The sequence below is a fragment of the Lampetra planeri genome, chromosome 19 (genome assembly GCF_965212315.1).
Source record: "Lampetra planeri chromosome 19, kcLamPlan1.2.h2, whole genome shotgun sequence".
Classification (NCBI taxonomy): domain Eukaryota; kingdom Metazoa; phylum Chordata; class Hyperoartia; order Petromyzontiformes; family Petromyzontidae; genus Lampetra; species Lampetra planeri.
Genome location: NC_136125.1, coordinates 2,615,074 through 2,634,858, shown reverse-complemented (window position 1 = coordinate 2,634,858; position 19,785 = coordinate 2,615,074). Strand labels below are relative to the sequence as shown.

The 19,785-nt window shown below is 42.0% G+C and overlaps 1 protein-coding gene across 1 annotated transcript; it reads left to right on the top strand.

Moving 5' to 3' along the window:
- Positions 1-590: 590 nt before the first annotated feature.
- LOC144723952 (polycystin-1-like protein 3) lies at positions 591-19,322 on the top strand. Its single transcript, XM_078602734.1, has 8 exons — positions 591-1,062; positions 3,648-3,768; positions 4,316-4,506; positions 5,747-5,915; positions 6,317-6,490; positions 7,135-7,329; positions 16,132-16,410; positions 18,400-19,322. Exons 1-8 carry the CDS (start codon positions 670-672, stop codon positions 18,810-18,812), a joined length of 1,935 nt encoding a protein of 644 aa, XP_078458860.1. The 5' UTR covers positions 591-669; the 3' UTR covers positions 18,813-19,322.
- Positions 19,323-19,785: the final 463 nt, after the last annotated feature.

Sequence of the window (19,785 nt, the reverse complement as noted above, 5' to 3'; positions counted from 1 at the left end):
TCTACAAGTGTCTCTGGAACCCATTACATATGTAGGGTGTGTAGGTATATATACCTACGCGGGGGTAAATATATTTTTTGAGGAATGGGTCGACAATTTTGGGTAACCTTTTAGATCAACCATTTACCTCCCACTTTCTATATCTTTTTAGACTTCTGCAAGCCTCTCATAATTTTGTTCATGGAGAAATGGACAAACGGCCTACTTGGCTTTCACAATACCTTAGTATGTATATGTAAGGTTTTTAAGAGAAGTTTTGAAATATATGTTTTGCCCGGGCAACGCCGGGTACTTTCCGCTTGTTACTTTTTTAGATAAGATTTGGCTGCCATAAATATCCACATGTTAAGCCGCTTCGTTGATCTACTGCCACTGAGACTTGAGTTAACACATATCGTCTTGAAGTCTCTTGGCAGAACTGTCTTACAGGTGAAATATTATCTTTATGATAATAAAAACAATCCTGGCCCCTTGATGTGGTAAATATTTCTACAATTAAAATAAAACATAAAAGCAATGGCAGGGGATTATCATGATCAAGTTAAATGTAGAAGTTTTCCATTCAACCTCTCCAATTCCCTTCCAAGGTTTTCTGTTTTCATCCGCCCATTCAAGACCAACTTCTCCCGTGTGCATCGCATCTCCTGCTGCATCACACTTCTCTTCCTCATGATGATCGCCAATGCCATGTGGTTCGGCAAGAAGCAGGCGGCCAGCGAGGCGGGAGGCGGGGTCGCGGTGGGGCCGCTGTCTCTCACCGACGTCCTAATCAGCCTCCTCAGCAGCCTGGTGGAGGTGCCTGTCAGCCTCGTGGTCGTGCTCATATTCCGCAACAGCCGCTCGGAGAGTGAGCGGCCTCCAGGCCAGAAGAGCTCGTGGAGGGGCCCTTGGCCCGGTGGCTGCAGATGCGTAGCCTGGTGTCTCATAGTCCTTGCTGTCCTGAGCTCTGGCTTCTTCACGATTCTCTACAGCATGGAGTGGGGCCCAGAGAAGGCAAACCGCTGGCTCATTCGATTCTTCTCATCCTTCATAATATCTGTAATATTGGTTCAACCCATGAAGGTAAAAGCTTATAAAGACATCAGTACATATGAATTAACACTGCTATAGAGTACATATATATATACAAGGAATACAAAAAAGTTTACTTTTTCAAATTTAGATGTTTTACAACACAGTATGTATACAAACGGTACTTTTAAACCAGATGATTGGAATTGTTAAAGCCTGGATAATTGTTTATATATTAATTATTTCTATGAACAGCAAATAAATTATTACGGTGTAAATCAAAATAATACATTTCAGGTAAGGAAATGGATGAACCCGAGCTTGGAACTGGATAAAAGCAGACCATTTGGATCTGATTCATGGCGTTTTTTTAAAATTATTATTTGCCCTGTTCTCTGTTTATATTCTTTCAAATCTTTGACGCTTAATACGTTCAGATCTACGAAACTTATCAAGCTGGAATTTTCGACACAGGCTCGTCTCGCGTTACAGTTCAAGATTTCATTAAACGTATTCTTGGTTTTTTCGGTAAAGTCACGTAGAAGGAAAATAATAAAATAATACCAATATAAAAAACGTCGTGATAATTTTATAGTTTAATATTTTAATTATTTTATTATTTCCCTTCTACGTGACTTTACTGAAAGAACCAAGAATATAAATCCCTGCAGTCACGAAAGCTTTAAATCAAAATTTCAAAAACGATTCAGGTCCCGCCAATCCTGGGCCTATTCGTGTTGTAAAGTACATTTTAATATCATTAGACCTCCTTTGCCAGTACCAAAATATAACAATAGGGTTTTTCCCCTTTTTTCTGGAAAAAATCTGAAACCTTTTTACAAGGAATCATGTGTGCATTAACCACAATACTTGTGGTCTAGCACCTTTTGGCGTCCTCTGGTCTAGCACCAATTGAGACGAGGCTCAAAAGAAAGCCGTCCCTGGTGTGGACCAATCAGTTTCAAGGACAATGCATATATTATCAGTGTGTTTTTTGTTTGCATTCGGACCACAAGTATTGTGGTTAATGCACACATGATTCCTTGTATAAAGGCTTCAGTTTTGTTGCCAGAAAAAAAGGGAAAAACCCTATTATACATTTTAATAATTAATACTCGTACACGCCCCCCCATATCAAATCACGAATGGTCGCGCCCAGCTACGCGAGAAAACTTGTCGTCCAATCAGAGCGGCGGTTGGGGAACCTTTGACCAATAAAAGGGGCTCATATCGCCGCTCGCCATGGCGCCGGAGCGGCCGCTGCGGTTCTCTCTTCCTTAGCGCGAGACCAACAGTTATAATAATACTGACATAGGCAAGCCATCATTGTCATCTTTACAGTCAGAATAGGCACCACTTTGTGTGAAGTCGTCAGTGATTGTTATAGATTGTCCCTGTCATGGGAATATGAAATTTACACTAGTGGAGATGAGCGCCGCACAATGCCTGTCTGAGCATGGAGACGCCCTGGGTGGTCCGTGCGGATTAATAAAGGCGGCTAGCATAGACGTATAGTACAACTGGATATAAACACAACGTGGCCCCACAGCCCTATGACAACCTGTTTGTGCTTGGGGGGCACCCATTCAAGCACTGCCCAAGCTCAGATCTGCTTGGCTTTCGAGGTCGAACCAGATCGGGCGCATTCCAAGTCCAGGTGATTTGTTCATAGTCGTTGAGGGTAATAGTGATGCTGTTCTTTACAGTTAACATCTCTCGGTGGTGAGATATTAACTACCTCGCTTGGTATACAGGAGGGCGTGAGCTCGATCCTGACCCTAACGCCCGTATATTTGGAGTGTGTGTGTCTCTCCTCCCATGCTGGTGTGGATTATTCTCCAGATCCTTCAGTTTTTCCCTCCACATTTAGAAGCATGTGCTTTGAGTATTAGCCTGATACAAATGTCCGTATTATAAGCCAATTCATTGGGCTATCATTTGTGGCCAGGTCACTTCTTAACAAGAGCTATATAGCTCAAGTGATCCTTACCTGGTAAAATTAAATAGTCAATATAGGTTTCATGAAAAAAAATAGGTAAAAACAAAAAATTCAATGCACACACTTTTATTTGCATTCAAAAGTAGAAAATTTCTTATTTTGAACCCATAATTCATCAAATCTTATGTCGTGAAGAAAAGTAACTCCATAAACCCTTTTTACATCATTCACGAGCACGTTTTAAGCACAATATTCTGGGAGCAATAGGCAGGTGCCCATCTGCTCTACAAATAGAAGCTAATCCTACTGTGCCATGTCTCATGACATCATTGCATTATTCCTGTTAGAAAATGGACTAGCCAATATTAGAAAGTCAAGGCTAGGCTTCACGGTGGAAAATATGTTACAGTGTCAGAGGATAGGTATGGCAATATGACATTGAGTATTCCCAGTCATAATTCACATTCATTTCTGCTTGTGTATGTGCCAATTCAATCATTCACTTGTAAATCATCAAGTGTGTATACATTTCTTAATGACAACAATTTAAATATTGTCATCCTCAATTACTGACATGGCAGGGGGCCTTTAGCGATGGATTGATAAAGGTCTGAAATAGATGTTTTACGTTGATGTTATCAGAATATTACCTGATTTATAGTTGTATTTTTAAATACTGGAACAATTATTTTTTCAGAACATTGTCTCTGCATTTGGGAAGTATTTACTGTGGAAAAAGGCAAAGCATTTTCACAACCGAGAGATAATACAATCATACGTAGAGGTTCACAGTGCTCTGCACTCAAGCCAACTGCAAGGTAGGTTAATGTTTCGATGTTATGCAGAATTTCGCCTTCTTGTGGAACTTCCAATATTAATATCGTACAAAAAAGTAACATGAAATTATGAATGTTGTAATAAATGCAGAATTACCTTCGAACACATGTTTATTTTATATTTATAAGAGTGCCTTCACTCAAGGCACTTAACATAGTAAAAACAACGGTGACTGAACAGAATGATTTAGATGGCAGGGGCGTACAAGGCGTGATGAATAAGTGGCTGCCATAGAGGGGTACTTAGGGATCATGTGGGAGGGGGCGGGGGGTAGGAGAGGGACGGGCTGGAGTAGAGGGGCGAGGGGACGAGGGAAGAGAATGGACAATAGAGAAGAGGTTTTAAGAGAGGAACGGAAAGAGGTTTAATGAGAGGGACTGCTTAATGCTCTTCCTGTAATTTTATTTTTAGGTTAGGTAAATTAAAACAATTATCTGGGGAGGAAAAATGTAATATTTTTGTTCATAACAAAATGGTAAAAATAGTCGGTTTAATTGTTAATGCTTATCATTGTATTTCTTCCAATAGAGCCATCTTTTGCAAAGGCAAATCGCCTCATTTTCGGACGGACTTTACAAAAGTTACTACGCCTAAAGATACTTTTTAGTGTCCTTTACCTGGTGCCGCTGTTTTTTGTAGCATACACACATGTGAATGGTTCGGCCATTCATTTTAAAACGAATACAGAGAAAACATTCATTACGAGAAAATTTGAAACCGTAAGTGAAATCCATTTTACGCTATTTAAGCGTGCAGCATATACAGTCGATACTTGTTTTCAGTTGTCAATGAAACAACAATATTTACATCGGTTGACAATTTATAACACATTTTACTTCACTTTATACAGAAGTTAACATTATTTCAGAGGTCAAAATATACGTACAGTATACAGCGCATTAAATACAACGTCCATACATTATATTGCTTAACGATTGGCTACGTACGGTGCGAAAGAAGTTAAATCTACATAATGAAGATTATAAATGCGAGCTCCAAAATGTGCAGCTCCTTTATAAATTTTATGATGGATGAAGGCTTTGGATTGATAAAAGATTGAAAACTCATTTCTTTAGAATTGCGTTTTCTGTTTAGTTTGTTGTCCTCCCACATCTCCGATTGGCACGGCTGGCTACGTATGGTGCGAAAGAAGTTCTACATACATTCAGGTCATGGTTGTTAGTGATCTTAATTCACCACTGTGTTTAGTGCAGGTTGGTGAAATCAGGGAGCATAGACACGGTGGCATGGAAGTACAGTAAAACTATGTTCTCACACTTCCCTCTGCTGCCCACCAAAAACCCATAGAGCTATGATAACCCTGTTGCTTTGTAGTGGTCGCACATCATGCACGACCTAGGCCTGAGCCTGATTCGCTTCGGAGATGTGATGTGATGATTAGAAACAAGCGTTTAGATTATTTGGCTGATATAAATTTCCACACGATAATCCACTTCGTTGAGCTATCATTTGGGGCCAGGTAGCTTCTGAAAAAGAGCTAATAGCTCAGTGGGCTTTACCTGATAAATAAAATAGTTGGGTTTAATTTACATCGATAATAATCATTGACACTTCTAAAACACCATTCACTTGGAGATCACAAAACACTCACACATGCATGCTCACATTCTGTCACAGACGTCAAACCAAAGCCATATTAAAAAAAAAGCAAGTACTATATTAAGCATTCTTGTTATATTTCTAGAAGTACTATATGAACTATACTATATAGTACTATACTATATGAACTCAAGGTTTTGCAGTTTCGCTGGTGTTTTTACTGTTACTTTTCATCTACTTTGTTCGAATACCCACAGATTGTTCAATGCAATATTTTAGTTAAAAGTGCAAAAATAACTATCCACTTAGAGAAAAACCCCTTTTGCCAAAGTTAATGATTTAAATCATGTTCTATTTTAGTGGGACTAAATATTCTCAGATTTAATTTTCTCCCTCCAGGTTGCTGATATCCTAGACTATTGGGACTGGGTGTCTAACTCAATCTTACCATACATGATTCAAACCCATTCCAGCACAGTTGCCGAAAACAATTATCTCAACAAGACAAAGTCCTTTGAAATTGTTTTAATTGGGCTGGTTCAGTTGAGACAGAAGAGATACACAAAAGGTAAACACTTTCACATTTTACTATTCCAGGATAAATGTTGTTGTTTTACATTCGTTTTCATTAAAAAAAAAACACGTACTATGATACGCAATATTACTTTACATAGTGGTAGAAATCAAATGGTTAAACAATATTGTTTCACAAACTATACATATCCAGTTAATAGAGTTTATTTGCTGAATAGAAAAAAAATCAAGTGTTAAGAATACATTTTAATTTGAGTTGTATTGCATTTTACAATATGTCTACCAAGTTTCTAAGGAGAAAAGCTTACAGTAACACTCAAGGACATGCTCTTTCAAATGCATGTTCAATGTTATTCTCGACTTAATTTACCTTAACTGCTGCATATTTTTGGTTTGATGAAGTATAAATTCATGTTGTGTCTATATTAATGACAGCACCAAGTGAGATGAATTATGTGAAAATGTTGGAAGATGTCGAATACTTTCCACCAGAAAGGGATACTAGTAACTATACGAAGGCCTGGGTAAAATCAAACATAATAGATGATGAGAAAGACAAATACTGGATTTACCAGAATCTAGAAGGAGAAAGCACCCTAATTAACTTCGGTAAGATTTTGTTGCTACAGTTTATTTTCAAAGGTATTTATTATAATAAAGGTTTTTTGGGATTAGATCACGTAAGTATAATGTGTCATTAGACTCGCCACCACCTGACAAAGCCAATTAGTAAGGTTTGTCACGTAAACAACACATGCCAATTAGTTACTACTTCAGCACACCAGTGTGTTGGAGAGTAATACCACATTTACAATTCCAGTTTGTTTCGCTGGTAATGACAACCAGCTGCATCAGACGATAACCATAATTGTGAAGTCCTGTTGTTTCGGTCTTAATTAACGACGTATTTATATTTTAGCGATCTAACCCAAATAACCTTTATTATAGATATTGGTCACGAAAGTCTATGTGTTAAACTAATTCATATGATTTTATTTGAAAGCAAGTTATGCTAATCGTAAAAAAACATGGATTTCTAATATTGTGCGTTATAAATGGTCTACTGAGTGAAAACAAAGTGTATAGAGCACAATAGTTTTTGAATGTTTGTGAAATATAAGGGGACTTGAGATTGCGTTTATGCCCACAGTAAAACGCTCCAAAGCATTGATATACAATGAGATTCTCGACCTGGAGAATGGGCTTTCAAATTGCTTTAATCTGTGGCGATGATGCTTGGTGTTTCTTTGCAGATTCACTCGGGAGTGACGGTTACTTGGTGGACTTGATAAATGATGCAGCAAACGCCACCGACACTCTTGCGTACCTGAAGGAAAACTCCTGGCTAGACTCCCGCACGGCGGCACTCACCACAGAGCTAACGGTGTTCAACGCAAACACAAATCTGCTTTGCCATATTAATCTGCTTCTGGGTTTCTCTCCATCTGGTGAGTGTGTGGCATTAATTGAGAGTACTGTATAATATATATGCAGAGCTGTAGCTAGACACTTTGGGACCTGTCACAACTCAGTTAATGCAAGCAAGGGAAGGGGAACGTTTAGTTCCGCTTTACAGGAATGAAACTCCCCCTTTTTGTTGCATCCACCTGACACAGTGGGCAATGGTGTATGCCACTACTAAAAGGGCAACAAACTGAACCCAAAAAGCTGCTTGAAAGAAATTAGTTTTCAAACGTTCCATTCGTTCTTTTCTCATTCGCCTGTCCTAGTGAAGGTTGCGGCGGCATCATGTTAAGTAGGGCGGTCCAAACCTCCCTTTCCCTGATGACAGACTCTAGCTCTTCCTGGGGAATTATCAGGCGTTCCCAGGTCAGCCGAGCGACATAGTCCCACCAGCGTGTCCTGAGCCGGCCCCGGCGTCTTCGTCCAGTTGGACATGCCTCGTAGAGTTCCAGGGGAAGTCAACCACGGAGCATCCATACCAGGTGCCTGAACCACCTCAACTGGCTCCTCTCGATCCTGAGAGGGGGCATGTCCACCGGGTTGAGGAGCTCATCAATGTGTTGCTTCCACCTCTCTACTATCTCCTTCGTTGAGTTCAATGTTAAGCCATCCTTACAGAGAACAGCCTGGGCCACATCCCGTCGACCCCTCCTAAGGCATCGAATAGTTTGCCAGAACATTTTTGATTCTGCACAGTAGTCCCTGTCCATTGCCTCTCAAAACTCCCCCCATGCCCAGGCTTTCACTTCAGCGACTGCTACCACTGCCGCCCTCTTGGCAAGCCGGTACCTCTCCATAGAATCGGGATAACTTTTTCCAAGCATTGCTCGGAAATCCTCCTTTAACTTGACAGCTTCCCTCACTACTAGTGTCCACGAGTGGGTCTTGGGTTGCTGCCATGACAGGAACCAACTGCCTTCAGACCACAGCTTTTCGCAGCTGCATTAACAATCGAGGTCCTAAACATCGTCCACTCGGTCTCAATGTCCATGACCTCCCCTGAAGTGTAGGAGAAGTTTTCCAGGAGGTGGAAGTTGAAATATTTCTGCACTGGGTCTTCCGCCAGATGTTTTCAGAAAACCTGCACTATTCGTTTGGGCCTTCCAGATCTATATGGTCAGTGCCCCAAGCGTCGGATCCAACTTACCACCAGGTGGTGATCAGTTGACAGCTTGGCCCCTCTCTTCACCCGAGTGTCCAGAACATACAACCTTATGTGCGATGATACAACTATAATGTCAATCATTGACCTCCGGCCCAAGGTGCTCTGGTACCAAGTACACTTGTGAACATCCTTGTGCTTGAACACGGTGTTTGTTATTGACATTCTGTGACTAGTGCAGAATTCCAATAACATCTCACCATTTGGCTTCAGATCAGGGGGGCCATTCCTCCCAATCACGCCTTTCCAGGTATCTCCATCGCTTCTGTTGTATATATGTCGGGTCTTGAAAAATTAATTTAAAAAAAACTGAAAAGAAGATTGGGGAAATGCGTAATTAGCGTAAATTTTGCTATTTTATATAATTATGCGCATTTATTATGCTAATTATGGATGTTATCGTATTAAGTTATGCGAATGTATGCGATTATACTAATGTATTCGGTTATTATAATTAGGCTTAGCTTCGTTGTCTAGGGTCGTATTATCAATCGGGATAATACGAGTTGTATGAAGTTATCCAAGTGTAATGTAATTATGCTAAATTAAGCTCGGCTTCGTTGTCTAGGGTTGTATTATCAATTGGAATAATACAATTATTCTCGCTTTACCATTTACTGATTATGTCTTAGTGTGTTTATGTTCGGTCTCAAAATGCAAATCTCAACGCAGGATACAGTTCTTATAAATAACATTATTATGCATGAACTCACGAAGGAACCACTCAGGACACTGTGTTAAGCAATTTTAATTTCTAAACAAAACATAACACTCTAATATGCGAACTCTTATGCTTGGAATTATCAGCACAGCACCACTGGGGAAGTTCCCCTCATTGATCCGTACATTTAACCATCAATGATTACATTGTTAAACTGGGCAACCGAACAATTGATTAATTCCACCGAGTAACGCGAGCATATACGGCGATAGGGAAAAGTCCTTAAACAGGCATGCGACGATATTCATACGAAAGGCAATAAAAAGATTATTATATCCCGAAGGCAAAAGTATACGTCAATTAAATCATTGTCAAGATTATGCAATTAACGAAAACGAATGACTAAAATGCTTCTAACAATCGTATTCATGTAACTCGACGGGCAGCAAATGCTTTTCACGATCAGTTGATATTTAACGCACCACCTTGGAATAGCAACCCTTCTTGAAACACAAAGATAACTTTTTGGAACAATTTTATTCGTCCCGATATGTGTGTTGTGTGCGTGTGTCTTCTTTGATCAATTCTTTGCGTAAAGCAGACGCCGAGGTTGGGCATTCCTTGTACCAAATTTTAGTTTGTTCTCTGCGGAGCGTTGAGTGTGTGAGGGTGGGCGTATTATACAAACGGCTTCGTTGCTCCCCCTCTCGCTCGGGGCGTGTCTGCTGTTAGTTGCCGGCTCTCTCCGCTGCTGGATGAGCTGCGTCGGCACGATGCTTGTCCTTGAAGATGCTCTTGTCGCTCGTCCGCTGGCAGCTGACACCCTTGCTCGATGGCGCGGCTGGCGCTGCTGCGCACTCTCTCCGGCTCCGAGCTCTCTGGCGATGAACGATGCGCTCGTTCGCTGGTGGCAGGCACCCTTGCTCGATGGCGCGGCTGGCGCTGCTGCTGGTCTTGTGCGATGCTTGCTTGGTCGATGCTTGGCGCTTTCTGCCCTTTCTCCCGGTTGATTGCTCGTCGTTGCTCGTCAGTTCAACTCCAGCTGCAGCTGCTCGTCCGCTGGCATCCACTCTCAAAACTTGTAATTGTATTCGCACACCCCTTAAACGACTGTGAAAGCTTAGTACCATACAACTTATCGCAATCTTTGACTTTGCAAGCGACTCAAAACATCAGGACAAATGTAGAATAAGACTTTCAGCGATACTCTGTCAGCCCATGCCAAACTCAGCTCTTAACAACACATCGTCCCTTCTCTCTGCGAGGCGACACTTATGGTTGATCTCGAGGCCATGCCCCTCTAGTTCCTTTGCAAGACTGAAAAGCTTGAACTGTGTTCGTGCTTAAATGAAAATTCGCCCACCTCAGCTCGCCTTCTCACAATGGACCGGAATTCGTTTGATGTCGCTTTGCTGTGGGGGGGGGAGTTGTCCGTGTGTGTGTGTTTGTTTATTAAGCCATCTGTTAAGTCTCACCCTGGCCTGATTCCTGTCCGGTGGCATTTTCCTGTTGTTTTGGGTACGTGTGTGCATTTGTAAAAAAATTTTGGGGTAATATAAGTTTAATCAAAGCCTTCCTGTCATCAATAGAAGGGGATGCTCTTTTACCTGTGTGCAAATCTTGCTATCACGTGCTGCTGGGAGACAAAGGCGGCTGGGAGGATTTCTCTATGGAAGACATTTTATCTTGGTTGCACGTGGTTGACCTACTTCGCCTTTTTATTCTTCTGGATGACCCTTGGTCTAATTCTTCATAATTATTATTTGGTTTGTCATTTATCATGGTTATTACCACGTATATTCCTAGGGTTTTATTAACCTTCGTTCCCCCGTCTGTATCCAGGGTTTGTGCTGTTTGTTCTCGAGTTATTATTATTATTTGATATCCCGAGGTTGGAGAATTACATTTTGGCTTAAGAACATCCCTGACTGCCAGAATTCATTCTTTGATGCTTTGGTCAGGTCGCGTAGATAAAGATTTAAAAAATAACATTAGTATTGAATTAATAATTGAGAAATAATAATCCACTGATGTAGATTGTAGCCTGGTTCTTCATTGGAGTAAGTGTGTGGGTCTATGATGTTCACTTATTCTTGTCACTAAGTTTTTGGATTTTTCCGTTAACTAACATAACCTAAAAACTTGCCTGTTTGGTTTTCGCCGCCCTGGACAAGCTGGCCTTTGAAGTTTGATGAGATCTCCCCAGAATCTCATTAGAGAGCTTCCCCCTCTCCTTCCTTTGTACCAAGGGTTTTTTTATTACCTCTATCTCCGGCTCCGTGTTTCTGAAAGGCAGCTGTTGTGGGGTGTGGGTGGGGGTTACATTTTGTCTGTGCTCCAAGCGACCCCGCGGTTGATTATTAAAAAAAAAATTGGCAGAATTATTCTTAATCTTATTTTTTGGAAAAAGGCCTATATACAACACTTCCCACGTGAGCATTGAAGTCACTTAGTAAGACTATGGAGTCGGTAGGCGGCACTCTATTGAGCATTGCACCCAGGATCTCCAAGAAGGCCAAATACTCTGAACAGCTGTTTGGTGCATAAGCACAGACAACAGTCAGAGTTTTCCTTTCTGAGACCAGAAGTCTCATTTAGGCGACCCTCTCATCCACTGGGACAAACTTCAACAGAACAGTACCCAGCCAGGAGCTTGTGAGTATCCCCACACCTGCCCGGGGACTCTCACCAGGGGTTACTCCGGAATAGACTACCCCCAATTGAGAAGTTTGGTTCCACTGCCAATGCTGTGTGTGGTGGTGAGATCGATTATATATAGTCGGTACCTTTCCACTTCGTCCACCAGCTCCAGCACCTCCCCCCCCCACACCCCCCAGTGACGTGACATTCCACGTCCCAATAGGGAGTGTCCATTGCCAAAGTCCAATCCATCTGAGACCATTCCTCTCCCTGCCATACTGGCATCGCACCCACCTCTCACCCTTGGTCCTGCGGCTGGTGGGCCTACAGAACGGCGCTACAAAGCCATTTTAGGCTGGGCCCAACCGGATTACGTGGGTCATCAGGTGCTTGCCGGCGAATACCACCCCCAGGCCTGGCTCCAGGCCTGGTGGTGGTGTCTGGGCGAGGTTCTCTGTTTTTATTTTATTTTTTAACCATTCATAAGGGGCAATTTTTTTTGACTGTTATTGGTTTGAAACCTCCCCCAGACCTCTTTGTCAAGGGAGACCCTACCAGGAGTACAAGACTCCATGTGACATAGTTCTGAGGGTCATTGGAACATGCAAACCTGACCACCACGATAAGGTTGCGATCCTACAGTGGGGGAGTTTTCAATCGAAAGCGTAATTACCCCACTAAGTGCAATAGCACGCACATGCACGCTTGCACGCAGCACAAATACTATACAATGGCATGCACTACTACTCAACAGCCTCCCACAATTAATCATGGAATTGTAACATCTGCAAGTCCATTCACAGCTTGGCATGTTTATGCAATAATGTAGAACTCCCTGCATATGTAGTAATCAAATAAGGCCGTTGTACAGTCAAACGCGCTCAGGAACACACAATTGCGAGCAGGCACTTTGCTACACAAGCAATGAATCATCCCGTATTCGCCGGCCCAGAACAGGGAGACTTCAAATTACGTTCCTGTATTAAACCACTAATGCTGGCAGTTGAATAGTGCTTATTCTTGCGATAGCTATGCCTTAGCAATTGATATACACAAACAACTTCAGTATGTTTTAGTGGATTTTTATTTACCCTAAAATAAAATGCGGCATCCGAATTCACGTTGTGTGCACCATTCACCCCCAAGCAGTGGTAATATACCCAGTTGTGGAGCACCGATCAGGCATCACGCACGTGGGTCGTATCAGCACTAACTCCTTATTTGGTCAAGCTGTGTAGCCTCCCTCATCACCAGCAGAAAATACCTCAAAGTCTGCCTGCTTCAATACCCTCTCCCTCCTTCTGATTGGACATAATTTACCGGCCCTGATTGGATTATACCCATTTTCATGCCCATGTCCATTTACTCATGACCACTGTCATGCTCACATTCATTTATTCGTGCCTATTGTTATGGCCATACTTATATTCATGATGTCACGGTCAGCCGAATCTGAGGACCCGTTGTTTTACAGAACTGCCGTTCGGTGCCATCACCGCCCCACGCTAATGCGGCACCAGTACTACCACAACACCTGAAGTAGCTGCCAGCAGCCGCTGCTTTATTCATTTACAACTCTCCTACACTTTTGAGCAGTGCCCCCTGCGGAACGGTGTCCCACTCGAGGCAGCCACCCAACACTGTACCGTCGTTGCTATAGCACTGCTCATTGCAATGCAATGTAGTCATGTTTGCATCTTCGTTTCTAGATATGTGGCATGGGCATCCCTTAGATTCACATAAGCTAAAACCTGGTGGAGTGCACACGCCTAAATCATCACTCTGCGAGATTTGCAACATCCTGAGTAGGAGTGGTGTGAAAATGGCAGTTAGAAATGCTCTGGTCCAGGTTTGACAGAAAGCTGGTTTTCATGTCTGTGCCAAAGAACTTAACAATGATTACAAAGGCCAAAACTCCGCAAGTCCTAAAATGTACGGTATACCCACGGTTCGTGGCAACTCCCGTAATCTGCAGGGGAGAAAAATTTAGGAATCTGAGAATTTTCACAGATTAAAAAAAAATTAGGTGGCTAAAAACTCCTACAACCTGCACATTTTCGGGGGATTTTTGGAATCGTGTTGCTAATTCTTCCTCAAATTTGCGAGGCACTGCAATGCAAAATTACATATTTTTAAAGTGTGGCAGGTGTTTTTGAAGCGCAGCTGGTGAATGCATTTGTCCGGGTATGCATGCACACACTAGCTGTGCTTCAAATAAACCTATTGTGCTTTCTATCAACAGTTTAATACAGGGGTCCTCAAACTTTTTAAACAGGGGGCCAGTTCACTGTCCCTCAGACCGTTGGAGGGCCGGACTATAGTTAAAAAAAACTATGAACAAATTCCTATGCACACTGCATATATCTTATTTTGAAGTGAAGAAACAAAACGGGAACAAATACAATATTTAAAATTAAGAACAAGTAAAGTTAAATCCACAAACTTGCCAGTATTTCAATGGGAACTATGGGCCTGCTTTTGGCTAATGAGATGGTCAATGTCCGGTTCCATATTTGTCACTGCTAGTCATAACAAGTGATGCAAGTGTGCATCCGTTAGTCTAGCTCTGGTTGGAGATTTGAAATGTTTCATTCTGGAAAAAGTCTGTTCACAGACATAAGTGCTGCCAAAGATGGTTGCCATTTTGAGTGCATGGTTCCTGAGATAAGGATATGTCTCAGAGGGGAGATATGCATAAAAATTATGAAGGCTGCTTGACTTGAATGCGTCTTTCAGAGAGTCACAATTCTGCAGTTCAGCCAGTTCCATTTGGTAAATTGTATCCACATTTTCAATGTCAATAGAAAATGGGTTACGGAAAAGCTGTATGTCCTGTTCATGGAGATGAAGCTCTTTAAATCTAAATTGGAACTCCTTTTGCAATTTATCCAGTGAATCCACACATGTTTTGTTTGGGAATGCAACCAATGTTTTTTTCCGCTAACAGATTTTGAGTTGTGGGGAGATGGCAGAAGTTTTCCTCCTTCACTTGTTTGATGAGGAGGCCTAATTTTACTTCAAATGCTTTGACATGCGATTGCATATCACAGATGAGCTTCCCCTTTCCTTGAAGTTGCACATTGAAACTGTTGAGTAGCTCTGTTACATCTGTCAGAAAGGCAAGGTGCCATTTCCATTCTGCATCATTGAACTCTGGTACTTCTTTGTTTTTTGAAATCAGAAAAGCTGTAATCTGTGGAAGTAAGTCATAGAAACGTTTCAAAACTCTCCCTCGACTCAGCCAACGGACTTCTGTGTGGTACAGAACATCTTCATAGTCAACATTTAGCTCAGACAGAAATTCCTGAAATTGTCTGTGGTTTAGTGCATGAGCTCTAATGAAGTTAACACAAGATACCACAATTTTCATAACAGTCCCACTTCAGTGATTTACTACACAGCACTTGTTGGTGGATGAGGCAGTGTATGGCTATTGGATGAGAATGGTTATGTTTGTCCATCTCTTGGTTAATGCGAGCAATTACTCCTTTATTAGACCCCACCATGCTAGGAGCACCATCAGTTGTCACACTGGCTAGTTTAGCCCAGTTCAGCTCCAAACCATTCACAGTTTGGCAAACCTTTTCATAGATATCCTCTCCTGTAGTTGTTCCTTTGATGCTTTGCAGTGCAGCAAGCTCTTCTGTGACTACGAAATAGTCATTCGTCCCACGAATAAAAATTAGAAGTTGTGCAGAATCACGAACATCATTGCTTTCGTCGAGTGCCAAGGAAAAATAGGAAAGTTTTTTTGCGGAGTTTTGCAAATGTTGATGCAAATTGTCTCCCATTTCTTCAATCCTCCGTGTAATTGTAGGTCCTGAAAGACTCACTGTACTAAATAAATCGGCCTTCTCTGGACACATCTCTTTGGCAACAGAAAGAAGGCATTCTTTAACAAATTCTCCCTCCACGAATGATCTGCCAGTGCACGCTATTAGCTTGGCAACTTGAAAACTTGCTCGCAGTGATGAAATATTTAGCTGCTTCTGCTTCACAAAAGTATTTTGCTGAGTTGTTAATGTATTTTTCAGTTTTAATATTTGATCTTTTCTCACTTCTCCGACCAAACAATCATATTTATCTTTATGTTGAGTTTCATAGTGTCGACGTAGTGCTCACAAGCGCAGCCCAATTAGTGACCATGGGCCGGATAAATGTCCTCGGCGGGCCGCATGTGGCCCGCGGGCCGTAGTTTGAGGACCCCTGGTTTAATACATTTATCTATTCATGACCTCAATTAAATTCCAACTGAATATTTAGAATAACGTTTTTTTTACCGTTTTAATTGCATTATTTAATTTTTGTCTGTCTCGTTTCTAGGTGTTGCAACACCACAAGGCCATCTCGCAGTGTTTTCTATACATATGAGTGAAAATATTTGGTTTGTGGTTACCATGGCTGCTTATACCTCAATTTCGGTCTTGAGCTTTTTTCTCTTGGGTGACGAAATTCTGAAATTTAAGAAAGAAAAAATGGCCTACTTTAGCAATGCCATCCATTTTGTGGAAATTACCAGCTTTGTCCTAAGGATAACCTTGGTCACAATTTATTACAAATCATATGTGGCTCTCAAAGAGACTCTTCTCAAACACACTCAAGGTATGTACAGTGAAGATGTTATCTAAATACTATATAACTTAACATTGAACGGTTGTCTCGGGCCTCAGGGTAGAATTGTCTAGTTCATTTACAAGGTAAAATTACTTATTATTCAAAAGTACTTGAATAGATCATGGGACCACCTTTGCCAGTACCAAAATATGAGAATAGATTTTTCCCTTTTTTCTGGCAACAAAACAGGTATTAAGATGTTAAAACATTCAACTGAATCCTTTCACAAGGAATCATGTCCGCATTAACCACAATACTTATGGTCAGAATGCAAACAAAAAACATAGTCTGATAATATATGCATTGTCTTCAAAACTGATTGGTCCACACCAGAGACAGCTTTCTTTTGAGCCTAGTCTCAACGGTCTAACACCGTTGCCAGAAAAAAGGGGAAAACCTATTCTCATACTTGAATAGAAGCAATAAAAAGGATTCTCATATAAAAAATATCCATGTTATTTAAATAGTAGCATAAGTACCCGGCGTTGCCCGGGTGAAAAATATATTTCTTAATAACCTTACATATATACACAGATGGGCTGCTACCCCTGCCCCCCCCCCCCAGCCATGATCTCCTGGGCCGCTGTGCAGTAATATGTACGGCCTATAGTGTGGTGGGGTGTCGAGGCCTAGTACCGTGCAGAGCCTCCGGCCTTGCCTAAATTGCCCACCCGGCTGAGGCGACCCTATAATAGTAATTGCACACATTGTGGTGGGGGGGGGAGTGAAGAGGACGTGAAACTTTGATGAATTTACCTCAGAGTCGCGTGTTAATGCGTGCGCATATTTTTAACGGGAATTAAAAATGGTGTCCACCCCGCAGCGAATGCGTCGCTACCCGTTGCCAGGGGCAACTGCTGTCCAATGAAACTGCGTATGGTCTGGCGACACACAGACAAACAGACACACACACAGACAGACAGACAGACGGACAGACAGACAGACAGATTTGCGATTTTATATATATATAGATACATTGACTGTTATATATTCAATTAACAAAAACAAATCGAAATCCAGCCCAATTGATATATTTAAACTAATTGCAAATTTTGGGGAAATCTAAATATATTTAGACTTCACGAGACTATTACTATTAGATAATCCCTCATTGTCGCATATACAATCACATTTATTATCTAAAAAGTGATTTTCAGCCCGAAGCCAATGAGTTAAATTCCACGCACTGTACTTAGGGGGCAAATCAACCTAGAGACCAAGTGCTGCTTGTTGACTTCCACAAAGTTATTCTTATTTTATCGACCATGAAGTATGGACTGAGGTAACCCCGGATTAGGCAGTTAATTATCATCCTTCTGGCCTTGAGTTGTTGCAAATGTCTGATTGTTGTAAATTTCTGACCCACCCCTACTGGACATCTATGAAAAAGAGCTTTATAGTTCATTGGATTTCTCCAGGATAACGATTTTTTTTTGTGATCTAGAATCACAGCAACAGCTAGCAGCATACATATGGAGATCCACAAAACATGTTTGGGACAACTCCACGATTCACGTGAAGACTGTTGGTCCCTGCGTATAAGCCATATAACCTGGACACCAGGCACGTTCATGATTCCATCAAAACAGGTCCAGACTCGCCTGGGCCGGCACGAGGCCTAGCCGAGAGCATCGGGCCCAGCCGGGGGGAGGGGGGGGGCAGGGCACTGGGCAAATGACTCGGCACCGTAACAACATGCTGTGCTATCGCTGTTAAGATGTTAAGCTCCGATTATTAGTACTAAAATAAACACTAAACGAAGGCAGAGGCAGCGAGAGATACAACCACGAAGGGAAGAGCCAGCAAGAGGCGGCTCCATTCCATGGAGGTGCAGGGGGCTCGCGGCCACGGTGAGCGGTGTTCCTGCAGGGCTGCACAGCCCTGCTGCGGCTGAATAAAACATCTGGCAAGCAGGGGCTTTACCGTACAATTACATTTGTTGTCTAAATTTGAACGTTCATATGTGTGATCTCCCAGATGCCAATGTGACCTTCGGCAAGCTGGCCTCGCTGGACGAGTGTCTCAGGGCGGTGCTGGCACTGCTGGTATTCGTGGAGTCCCTGAAGGTTCTTCAGCTCCTCCACCGTGGAGCGAGGCGGTGCCTGGCGCTGCCTCTGCTATGCTGTGAGACGCGAGTCAAGAGCCGACTGCTGCTGTTGGTTGTGCTGTTGTGTGCCTTCAGCCTCTCTCTGCATGGCCTGTATGGCGCCCGCTCCTGGGCCCACGCCTTCCAGTCCGTGACCTCTGCGCTCGTGCGCATGTCCCGTCTGGGAGAGGCGCTGGGTGGCGGAGGGGTATGCGCCACGCTCGCATACCTCTCCTTCAGGCTGCTGTCCTTTCTCTTGCTATTCTCACCAAAAAATAGAAATGTGTCCACACTCTCAGAGTAATGGTGTCCACCTAGCAAACCTGTGCTGTATTTCCAGTACAGTACTTTACAAACATTGTGGAAATGAGACACTTTCCCTTAGAGAGAAAATGCTATATTCCTCATTGATAAGATTTGTTTTTATCCTAACTCCAGCAGTGACCTTTTGTTTAAAATATTTTAATCCAAGTTATACCCCTTTGAGGGTGGTTTTTGTTATTCAATTAAACATTCTCATCAGTAAACCCTTGCAATTAAGTCTTGGGAATGCCTTGTTTCAAGGCATTGAACCACATTCCCATGAATTGTCATCTGTATATCATGTTAAACATTGTCATTTCTTTTTGCTTATCAATCTTGACGTGTTGATGTAGTCATGTAATGTTGACTAATGTAATTTCTCAATTATCCCCCACCGTTCAATCTTAATTTGTAGCTTTCGTGACTGTAGGAATTATTCTTTGGTTCTTTCGGTAAAGTCACGTATAAAGATAAAATAATAAATTTAATAAGAGCATACTACGACGTTTCGATTGCAACACAAGCAATCATCATCAGGTATAAAATAAATAGCAACAAAAATCTAACCAGAAAACTATAGACAGACATATAAGCAGACAGATGTCACAAATATACACAGAGAGAGAACACGTATCGGCACAAAGAGAGAGATCGTCTCTGTGACGAGGCCTTAAATAGAGAGAGGGGGCGGGGGCGGAGAGAGGGAGGGGGCAGAGAAAAAAATTAGCATGTCAATGAGTGGACGACGACGTGGTACAGTACGCAAGCTTGAAAATTAGGAGAAAGACACACTAAAATTAAATAACCTAGCAAAATATAGAAATGTAATGTAATGCAACACAGAGAGCCGGTCAACACACAATTAACGCATAGCCTGGTTCATTACGTATTTCAAAGATTGCTAAGTTAGAATTTAAGTGTAAAATTCCAAAGAGAGAACACAGGCAGAGAGAGAAAACCAAAAACCCAGAGAG